This window comes from Chaetura pelagica, unplaced genomic scaffold (assembly GCF_000747805.2).
Source record: "Chaetura pelagica isolate M959 unplaced genomic scaffold, ChaPel_1.0 scaffold74, whole genome shotgun sequence".
Classification (NCBI taxonomy): Eukaryota; Metazoa; Chordata; class Aves; order Apodiformes; family Apodidae; genus Chaetura; species Chaetura pelagica.
The window spans coordinates 474,234-484,849 of NW_009952982.1; the positions used below are offsets into that span (position 1 = coordinate 474,234).

The 10,616-nt window shown below is 39.3% G+C and overlaps 1 protein-coding gene across 1 annotated transcript in view; it reads left to right on the top strand.

The window, feature by feature from the left end:
• The window catches only part of CHID1 (chitinase domain containing 1), a 93,394-nt gene extending 86,224 nt beyond the window's left edge, over positions 1-7,170 (top strand). The window contains exons 11-12 of the mRNA XM_009996414.1: positions 2,668-2,710; positions 6,905-7,170. Coding sequence (XP_009994716.1) covers positions 2,668-2,710; positions 6,905-7,003 — 142 coding nt within the window. The 3' untranslated portion in view covers positions 7,004-7,170. The remainder of the gene's footprint in view (positions 1-2,667; positions 2,711-6,904) is intronic.
• The last annotated feature ends 3,446 nt before the right edge of the window (positions 7,171-10,616 follow it).

The following is a 10,616-nucleotide window of genomic DNA, read 5'->3' on the forward strand; positions in this document are numbered from 1 at the left end:
GCTGCTAGGAAAAATCTGTTTAAAGCAGATTAAAAAAACCAAAACAAACAAAAACAGCAACATCCTATTAAAACTTCATTGATACCTTGCAATTTTTGTATGCAAATATACAAAAATATGGTACAATTACCATAAAATTACAAACAGAACCCTACTTACTTCTACACAACTGTGTCTTTCATATTTCTCAATGAATTGGTAATGTGAAGAAGACACACCACTGAAAACAAGAGTAGAACACATTTTAGCATGCTTTAAGAAAAAAAATCACAACTATGCTAGTTTCAAAGTATCTTTTCGGTTTAAATATTTTTAAATTAAAAAAAAATTATTTTCAATTAAAAATAATTTAAAATGTTGTACTTCTCTATTTTTAGTTTAATTTTTGAGGATTCTCTCAGCCTGTAATTTTCTCCTGACTTCTCAGCAACATGCATTTCTTATCAGAAAAAAAATTACAACTTTCCCATTGCTCAGCAGTGTTTTATTTTCTGTGTTTGTATAAAAGAACTGGGATCTGTGTTACTTAATATTTAATTATTTGGTATCTTCTTGCAAAGTTACATTGTACCAAACAATTGCAAGGTTTTTTGTATTAACTGAAGAGGAATAAATCAGAAGCTTTTTACTGATCTTAATGCACAATGATCGCTTGAAGAAAACTTGCTGCCAAATACTAAATCTGAGGGCTCTGTTAGAATGACATGCTTCTGAGATTAATTTCTGAAACACATTTCCTAAACATCTCCTTGCAAACAGCACATGTGGGAAAGGGATAGCTTGTCAAGAGTACTACATGATTTGCCTTTGAAAGCTAGTCTTTGGAGATTCTTTTTTGTGGGCTTCCTGGAGGAATTTTTGATGCATAAAGCACACTGGATCTGAAAATCACTCTCAACTTCCCTTGCTGTGCTGGGCAGGCACCCGTGTGGCTGATCATGTCTGCAGTGGTTCAGGCAGCTGCAGGGAAGGGTTATTTAAGGGAACTATTTTCCAGTTACCACTTTGCTTTGCAAATGTTCAATTACATTGGGTGGAGATGGCAGCCAGGCCTGAAATACTTGGCAGGTAAAGCATCTCACCTGGAAATCTTGCATGGCTGCAGTTACTAAGAAATCAAATTATGAATCTTTAAGCGAAGTACAGCTAATGATTTTCATGTAGCAGGCAGAAGCTTTTACAAATAGTTACAAAAATCTGTTGTCTCTGAGTGCAGTCTCTTTGCAGTGCACTTTATGGGTAAGTGTGCATTTATGTAATTTGGAAGGTTTTAGGAGTAATGCCTACTCTGTCTGTCCATGCAGTATGCATTTCCCCCAACAGGTAAAATTGTGCTGTGAGACCACTTCTAACTCACACTTCTCATTATTAAGGGTTTAATATGCAGCCCTGATATCTGTGCCCAGTACAGCTTGCCCTATCTGTATATTTAATACTGCTAGCATTTAATTTAACCTAAAAATAGTAATTTGGGGAATTGGGGAAAATCTTTGACGGTTTGCTTCTGGCAACCAAATGCCTTCATGTTTTTCAGATGCCCATTTAGTAGGTGCAGTTTTTTACTGATATTTATAATCTAGTTGCACCAAGATACCTCAATGTGTTTACTTAGATCTGGTATCAGACCATCTCTGTTGTGAAATCTCTTCTTGGATCCTCTATTTTCACTGTCAGCTTGTTTATCTCTTTAAAGAATTGTCTTCCTTAAAGGCCACCAGCATGGGGCAAATGAGTATCTTGTCTGACTCTGCCTGTATTGTATTTCTTTGTAACCAGTTCCTATTAGGTGTTAAGCCCAAAGAAGTTGGGGACTTTAATCTTAATCATGAAAGTGACCTAATTTCCCAAACCTTGTGTTAGTTATTAGGAAACTGTGCTCTGTTCTGTAGGTGTTTTGAAAGGCCTTATCCTGAAGCCTTTTAAGGAATCCTTTAGATAACCAGGATTTTTTGTTGTAGTTGTAACATGATACGATTGCTATGCAAAGACTCCTCTAGCAGGTCTTTGACTCTATACAGTCAAGTTTTGAACTTCCTAAGTTTTCATCTGCTGGTGTTGTCAAAGCCCAGTTAAGTAGGATGACTGTCAGGAGGACCTTTCTGACAAATATTCCTGTTACCTTCAGGAAAGTGACATGGTTGCATATTTGACTTTTAGATATGTCACGTACCTTCTCTTAATGGCTTTTCTTCCACCATTTTGGATTTCTGTGCTGTTATATTTTTGTATCTACACTAGAAAAGGGGCAGCAGTAGAATTTATTATCTGCAATAGAAAGGGAAGAGAAATGTAAAAGATTTTGGCCCTACCCTGCCTTCAGTTGATAGAGTAGCCAGAGTGCAAATAGGGAATGGAAGGGGATGGCAAAAGTGTCAGATTTCAGAGGCTTCCAGAGTGGAATGAAGAAACACTGGGTAAGAAATCTCAAAAGATACGAACTACTAAGTAGGAGGTAGTCTCTGTCTTTGATATGGATGTATTAATGCTCATGTACTAACATACTAGCATATCTTATTTTTATAGCACTAACTTCTTAAAAAATAAAATTGACAGTTTTCCTAAGCAAAGTGGAAAGGAATAAAACTGGGTTTCAATTCTAACATCAGACAGAAATCCTATGGGAATCTATCAGAACTATTGTGACTACTTAGTTTTCCTGTTTTGCAGAAATAAAGGAGGAAAACATGCTGTCTTCTACCCAACACTGAAGGTAGGTGTCACTTAATGTCAGAAGGCTGTAAGAGGAAAGAGATGTTTACTTGACTTGTTGCATTATTGAGACACTTCAAGAAAATGTTCGACTGGAGGAAGTTTACCATCATGTTGTTCTTATGATTCAACAAGTTATGTTTCAAAGCTTCAGCTGCCTGTACAAAAAGACTGTTTCTTCTATCTTGGGCATAATGGGGTTTTGGGATTTTTGAAGATTAGCCATGTCTAGAGATAAGACACACCAGGGCAAACCAGTGCTCTGAGAGGATCTGTTTGAGTGCACAGTTCACGTGCTAACAAACATGCTTAATGTCAGACAGATGACTGGAGAAATTTTCCTTCTGATGTTGACTGGAAGCTTGGAGAACTTTTGCCTTTCTGTGTAATGGGGTCCTGATTCTCCCTGTTGGCCTGCATCACCCTGTTTTCTTCACTTCTGTTTCCCTGGAACATGTTTTAGTGTTTTGAAAATGTAAGAATTTGGCCTTACTGAAGTACTTCAGGAGGACATCCAGAGGGACCTTGACAGACCTGAAAGGCGCAAAGCACATGAAGTTCAGTTGGGCCAAGTGCAAGGTTCTGCACCCAGGTCAGGGCAATCTCAAGCACAAATGCATGCTGGGTGGCGAATGGATTGCAAGCAGCCCTGAAAAGAAGGACATCAGGGTGTTGGTTGATGAGAAGCTCATCATGAGCTGGCAATGTACACTTGCAGCCCAGAAGGCCAACTGTGTCCTGGGCTCCATCAAAAGAAGCGTGGCCAGCAGGTCAAAGGAGGGGATTCTCCCCCTTTACTCGGCTCTCATGAGTCCCCACCTGGAGTGCTGAGTCCAGTTCTGGGGCACCCAATATAAGAAGGACATGGAGCTGTTGGAGTGAGACCAGAGGAGGGCAACAAAGATGAGAGGGCTGGAACACCTCTGCTATGGAGACAGGCTGAGAGAGTTGGGGCTGTGCAGCCCAGAGAAGAGAAGACTGGCGAGGAAATCTCATAGCAGCCTTCCAGTACCTGAAGGAGCTACAGGAAAGCTGGGGAGGAACCTTTTATAGGGGGATGCAGCGATAGGACAAGGGAGAACAGTTTTAAGCTAAAAGTGGGTATATATAGATCAGCTGTTGGAAGAAGTAAGACACTGGAATAGGTTACCCAGGAAGGTTGTGGATGTTCCCTCCCTGGAAGTGTTCAAGGACAGTTTGAATGGGACTTTGAGCAATCTGGTCTAGTGGAAGGTGTCCCTGCCCATGCAGAGGTGTGTGGAACAAGGTGATCTTTATAGTCCATGCAAACCCAAACCATTCTGTGATTCTGTAATTCTATGACTGTACACGGAGGTGTCCAGCGAGAGAAGAATGCAAGACAATCAATATGATTGATAGAACAAACTCCAACTTTATTAGAAATGACAGGCACTTATATACCCTTATCCTGAGTTGTACAAGTCCAGAACTACACTTATGATTGGTCAGTTGTACTAGAGCCTGCCACGATCTGAACAGTGACTGGCTCCTAGGCTCAGGTGTGCAAATGCTCAGTCAGAACTCTCCACCCCAACTCCTTCTTCGGCACATCCGGGTGTTTACTTCGTAGCTTCACTTTTGTCAACTGGTTCTCATGAGAAGGTCCTTGGTCACTGAGGCCCAGGTGTTCTTCAGTAAAAACAAGATTGCTCACACATCCGATGTTTATTAAACAACCTGCAACATATGACGTACAATTTCTGTCTACACAATAGGATGCAATATACCAATATACAGGAAAAAATGGTTACTTACAGGCTTAGTTCCTAGGAAGCTTTTATTTTTAGATTTTTTTTTTAATTTTAAGATTTTCTCAAATTAGTTAAAGGGAGTATGTTAAGCCTCTGCTGGCTTTTAGTATTGGAAGGGAATTGCTTCTCTAGTGCAAGTATACCATATTAACTGAGAACAGAGACATTTTGTATGGTTGAACTAGTGTGAAATGATCCAAGGCTCTGTTCTTCTCATAGGGTTGTTATCTTAAGCTCCATTAATACAAGGATATTTCTCTTCATTAATCTGGTACTGGCAGAAGTAATAGCAGATATGGAATATAAATTACCATGTGTAACTATGTTCTTGCTAGTAGTACCTGTCTTAGAGTGTTAGACAATTTCATTGCAAGCTTATCACAGGAAGGACTGATCATGCTGCATGTTGTTATTCTGTGTTTTCTGTGGCCCTGCCATTGTCATTTCATCCACTGTTATTTAATCTACTGGCTGGATGACCAGGCCCAGAGAGTGATGGTGAATGGAGCTGCATCCAGTTGGTGTCTGGTTACCAGTGGTGGCTCAGTCCTGGGCCCAGTCCTATTCAACGTCTTTATTGACAACCCAGATGAGGGGATCGAGTCCACCCTCAGTAAATTCATGGATGACACTAAGTTAGGGGGCAGTGTCAATCTACTGGAGGGTAGGAAGATGCTGCAGAGGGACCTGGACAGGCTGGGTCGATGGGATGAGGTTCAACAAGACCAAGTGCAGGGTCCTGCACTTTGGCCACGATAACCCCAGGCAGTGCTACAGGCTGGGGAAGAGTGGCTGGAGAGCAGCCCAGCAGAGAGGGACCTGGGAGTACTGGTTGTCACCCAGTTGAACATCAGCCAGCAGTGTGCCCAGATGGCCAAGAAGGCCAATGGCATCCTGGCTTGTATCAGGAATACTGTGGCCAGCAGGAGTAGGGATGTGATTCTCCCCCTGTACACAGCACGGGTGAGGCCTCACCTCGAGTACTGTGTGCAGTTCTGAGCCCCTCAGTTCACGGAAGCTATTGAGGTGCTGGAGCAGGTCCAGAGAAGAGCAACAAGCTGGTGAAGGGACTAGAGGGAAAGTCTTATGAGAAGGGAGCTGGGGTTGTAGTCAGGTGGGGGTTGGGCTTTTCTCCCAGGCAGCTAGTGACAGGATGAGAGGGCATGGCCTGAAGCTGCTCCAGGGGAGGTTTAGGTTGGATATTAGGAAACACTTCCTCTCAGAAAGGGTGATTAGACACTGTAATGGACTGCCAAGGGAAGTGGTGGAGTCATGATCCCTAGAGGTGTTTAAGGAAAGACTGGGTGTGGCCCTTAGTGCCATGGTCTAGCTGATGTGGTGGAGTTAGGTCATAGGCTGGACTTGATGATCTCAGAGGTCTTCTCCAGCCTCTCTAATCAATTCCTCTTTAACAGATACACAGCTGTGGTTGGTGAATTTGTGGAAACAGTTTTTCTTTCCAATTTCAACAAGCTTTTAATAAAATAATTTGATACGTGTATGCTGGGGCAAATCAAAGAGTTGTTTGAATAATAACGATCAAAATAGTTGGGGAACACTTAATTTTATTACCCTATGACAACTGTGTTTCTTCTGGTATGTTGCTCAAAATTGGTTTGTTCATAATTAGTTAAAAGCAGTTATGAATGCCAGGCAGGCCCTGTGGATCTGTCAGTTATGCCATGATACTTTGTTCTCTTTTTTATGGAATTAAATTTTAAACATGTGCCTGGTGTGATCAGATTAAACATTGCAGAGCTGCACTTCAAAGTAAGAAAACCTGAAAGTAAAAGATTGAAAAGTAATTTTTATTGTCTGAACTGAAAGAAGTGCCGAATAGGAATTGAGGCATTGTGTCCCTTGTAAACCGATGGCTAAACTAACTCTTAAGTCAATAGCTGGAGCTCAAATAGGGACACTTAAGTTGTTCATCTCCCAGAATCTCTTTAAAATAGAATTGAGATAATTAATATTGTCATTCTGCCCTTCGAGAAGGCATGGGTAGGTAACAGAACTTGACAATATTTGACAAGTTGTTTTAATTGACTTAAGTGATAAAGTTTTATTTTACCCCTGAGACATTTCTGGGAAAAGTTAGAATTTCTGTACATTGTGAAATGATAGCCTAAATTAGAATAGTCATTTGCATAATTCCTAAATATAATTAATATCTGTGACATTTTGTCTATTTAGCTGGTTATCTTTTATTAGGTCATTGAAGTAACTGGTGCAATTAACTGTCTCTTACTGAATGATTGCTTGCTAACCAGAGAGTATTTGAAATACAGACTAGGTTTTTCAGTATCTGGTTCAAGGATAGATCCTTTTTTAAAGTCTAATTATGGCATGAACAGATGGCAGCCTGGAGTGTCTAATTGCTCTGACTAATGTCTCTCTAATTGTTTTATGTCTCTTTGTCTTAGTCCATCCAGTTGCGCTTAGAGCTTGCAAAGGAATTGGGCACTGGAATATCTATCTGGGAACTGGGACAAGGCCTGGACTATTTTTATGACCTGCTTTAAAATAACAGATGATCTGGGATAGACTTTATTTGCTTCACTGAGACTCTACCTTCAATTAATTTAGGTATCCTGGAGAGGTGATTTTTAAAACACTTTTTGTAATTTATTTCATTTATGTATTAAACTTGCATTTTTTCCCAATAAAGAACCTTTTCTGATTTGTCACACAGGTGTGATTGTTGGTATCTGATAAAATTCAGAGAAAAAAAATCCACAGAATTTTTTTTTTTTTGCTTCTGAATCCAGAGTCATTAAAAATAGACCAGATAGCTGGGATGGCATCAGAGTTGAAAATATTTCCTGAGAAGTTTCTTATAGCAAATCAGATGGATAAGTCGAGACCATCTGATCAAAGTTCAAGACAGGGACCTCTCAAACAGTTGCTGGTAATAACCAAACTAACTGAACAAATGGATCCATCAGATTATGTCCAGCCAATTTAGTATCTGCTGGACCCTCTATGCCTTGCTGTCTTCTGATTAGGTAAGTCAATGTAAAATGTCAGGGGGAAGACCAATCACATAGTTTTCCCTCAAGCTGGTAGAAAATTAAGTGCTGACAATCTAAGCTGTTGGCTCTGTTTGTTTTTTCATATTAGTAAATTCCTTAAGTAGTGCAAAGACACAGTAATTTCAGTTTATGCCTTTTTTCTAAATTTTTTTTTGTTCCAAGAGATGCTCTGTGATTTCTCTGTTCTGCTTTAGCCGGTTTACTGTCTCAGTTTAAAGTATTTAGCACTAGCTGTCATTTTTTAGCTGTACACATGGGTGCTTTTATCTCCATAATGCAGAATTTTTGTGAAACCAAAAGCTGTAACAACTCATCAGTTTAAAAACAAAGCAAAAAATATATCCCTGCTTTTTGGTTTACAGTATTTGTGCTTGTAGAAACACACAAGTGTCAAGGCAGTTTCTTTTAAGGAACTAGGAGGTGCTGGAAATTTTATGAGGGTGTCCTTGGTCACCAGCAGAGAGCCAGGCAATAGTTGTGTACTCCCAGTGGTGTTCTTCTTGCCAGTTACTGTTGCCACAAAGAGAACTGCTCTCCTCTGGTTGCATCAACTCTTCCCAGTAATTAATCTCAATGGGGAATTTATCTGCTCCTGCTGTTTTCAGCAGAATAAATTCCACTGTAATCCACCATTGATTAAAGAACTATTGATCTGAACCTCTCTGATTTAGTTTTGTTATCAGCATTGTAAGTATCCAACAGGGTTGCTTGTTAATCAGGCTTCTCTCTTCCAAATCATTAGCAGTAGGATAATTTCCTACATCAATGCTTGTGTTCAATTAACTTGAACTTTCTAGTTTGTTCAAAAGTAATTTAAAGTCACTCTTGCAAGAGTATATAGAATAGCACAAGAATTAAATTCTTTTACACTGTTTTTCTGCTTTCCGTGGCACTTGTTAACTGAAATGTCTCAGAAAATAGTCTGTAAGAAATGAAGTTGTGATCTGAAATGGCATCTAATTTTATATTAGCTCCTACGTAGCTTTCAAAACTGGGTGTGGGGAAGGAAAGAATGTTTTGTTTTAGCTTGTTGCTTCCTCTATAGAGAAGATTAATGTAATTTATCACATTTTTCATTTTCCATGATTCCCTCTGAAGCTCAAGATGCCTTTCTCTCAGAACAGCTATGTTATAAAGAAGTGTCTTTACCATCCTTAGGCATAGAATGAATACCTTTCAGTGTCAGAAAGATCAACTGAACCCTTGCTGTACCATGAAAAGTAAATACCAGATGAGAAGTACGTTGTGATTTTGAGCCATCTGTGGTGTGTAGGTGCTTGATGTCAAGGATGTTGCCTTTTGTCTCTAAATGCAAAGCATACTTTGTTGCTTTAGAAATAATATTCTAAAAGAAGCAAAATTGGAATAATTCCTTACTGTACAGTTCTCAGTGGGAAAAAATAAGTTTAAAAAAGTGAGCACCAGAAGGCATGTGAGCTCCTGAATGAATGAAGATTGGCTTCTGGTGGATTGGTCTGGTGTTTGCTTATTTTTCCCACGTGTGGGAATGTCAGCTTGTCTTGTACTAGATAAAAAAATCCACAAAACAGTGTGCCGTCAGACAGCTGCCATGAAACAGGTTTCTCTTGAACTTTGCACTTCACCACACATATGAAAAGATGACACAGGAATGAGATGCTGGTATGGAAGCTGGATCTGGTTTTATGGCTTTCCCTCAGACAAGTGAGGAAAACTGAGCAAAGAGCAGAAGGTTGGTGGGAATGCTGGAGTGGTACTGCTGTAAGGATCATAGAATCAGAGAATGGCAGATGACTTTCATTCCTTCATTTTAAAAAAACAGCACTGTTTTATAATGTAACATTGGGCGGAGGGGAATAAAAAAAAAATAAAAATGGTGTGTTTGTTCCATAAAAGCAAATACTTCTTAAATGAGGTACTTGCAGGCCAAAGATACTGGACTTAAATAATCACTGGCATGACTAGGGAGAAATGTCTAGTGTTCCTATTAAGGCAGCTTACATCTAGTCTAGCAAGTTGTGAAATGGAAGTGTATTCTACAGTGGATGGAAGTATTCTACAGAATATTTCATCATACAGTGTTCCGAGACACATTTAAGATTAAAAAAAAATGTGCTTTATAATCTAGTTCTATTGCAAGAAAAATTTCTGTGTATTAGGGTAAGATGTCAGGTGATGTCAATGTAAAGTTATCTTTTATCTACCTGATGCCAAGCACAGCTTTATTCCAACTGACCTTTGCTCTTATGTTTCCCCATGCTTTACCTTTTTGGGTTCGACTCATGCAGAGTAAAGATAAATACATTTTTCTGCACAATTTGTTTTGCATACACTGAGAAAAAGAAATAACAATTGATTCTGTTGCAGCTCGCTTTCAATATGAAGCTAGTATTTTTGTCATCAATTCTCAGCCCACACGTAATTTTAATAGGTTGTTTTTTTAATATATCTGTATGCAACTAAGTATCTTATCAAGACAGAAAAGAGGACTTATCTGACTACCTGCAGAATCACGTGGACCATACTCCTGGAATAATAGCATCGTGTCTTATCTCAGGAAACGTGTCTCTTGTGGTAAGTGTATTCTTCTCAAAAAATGGAGCTGCCAAGTCTTTGTCATCAGAAACAGTTTTAATGAAGAATTGTGAAAAATAAACGGTTTAGCTTGTCTCATTGAGAGATGCTACTTCTTCAAGGAAAATTTCTTCCTTACGTTGTTTTGTAGTTCCTTTTTGTTACCATAAGTTGGTGTAAAATTGGAACTTAGCATTAACTGTAGCTTCCAGGTAAGAAAGCTGGGATTGAAAGAGGTAAGGAAGACCAAAGGATGACAATACAAAACCAGCTTAACCATTCCTTAAAGAATTACCGAGCAGGTTGTAACAATTTGGTGTTGTTTATAGGCTTGGGTGAAAATATGGAATGTATTTTACATTTCTACTATGAGTGGTAATTACTTGAAGAGTGGGAGTGGTGTTTTGTTCATACTTCTCTGTGGAGACTGCAAAGTTGATGCATGCTCATAGGAACTGTAATTACAGTCTGTCCTGATTTTGGGACATGGCTTTTGAAGGCTACTTTTCTGAATAATACACACTGCAGCTGTTTGACTTCAGTTAAAAAA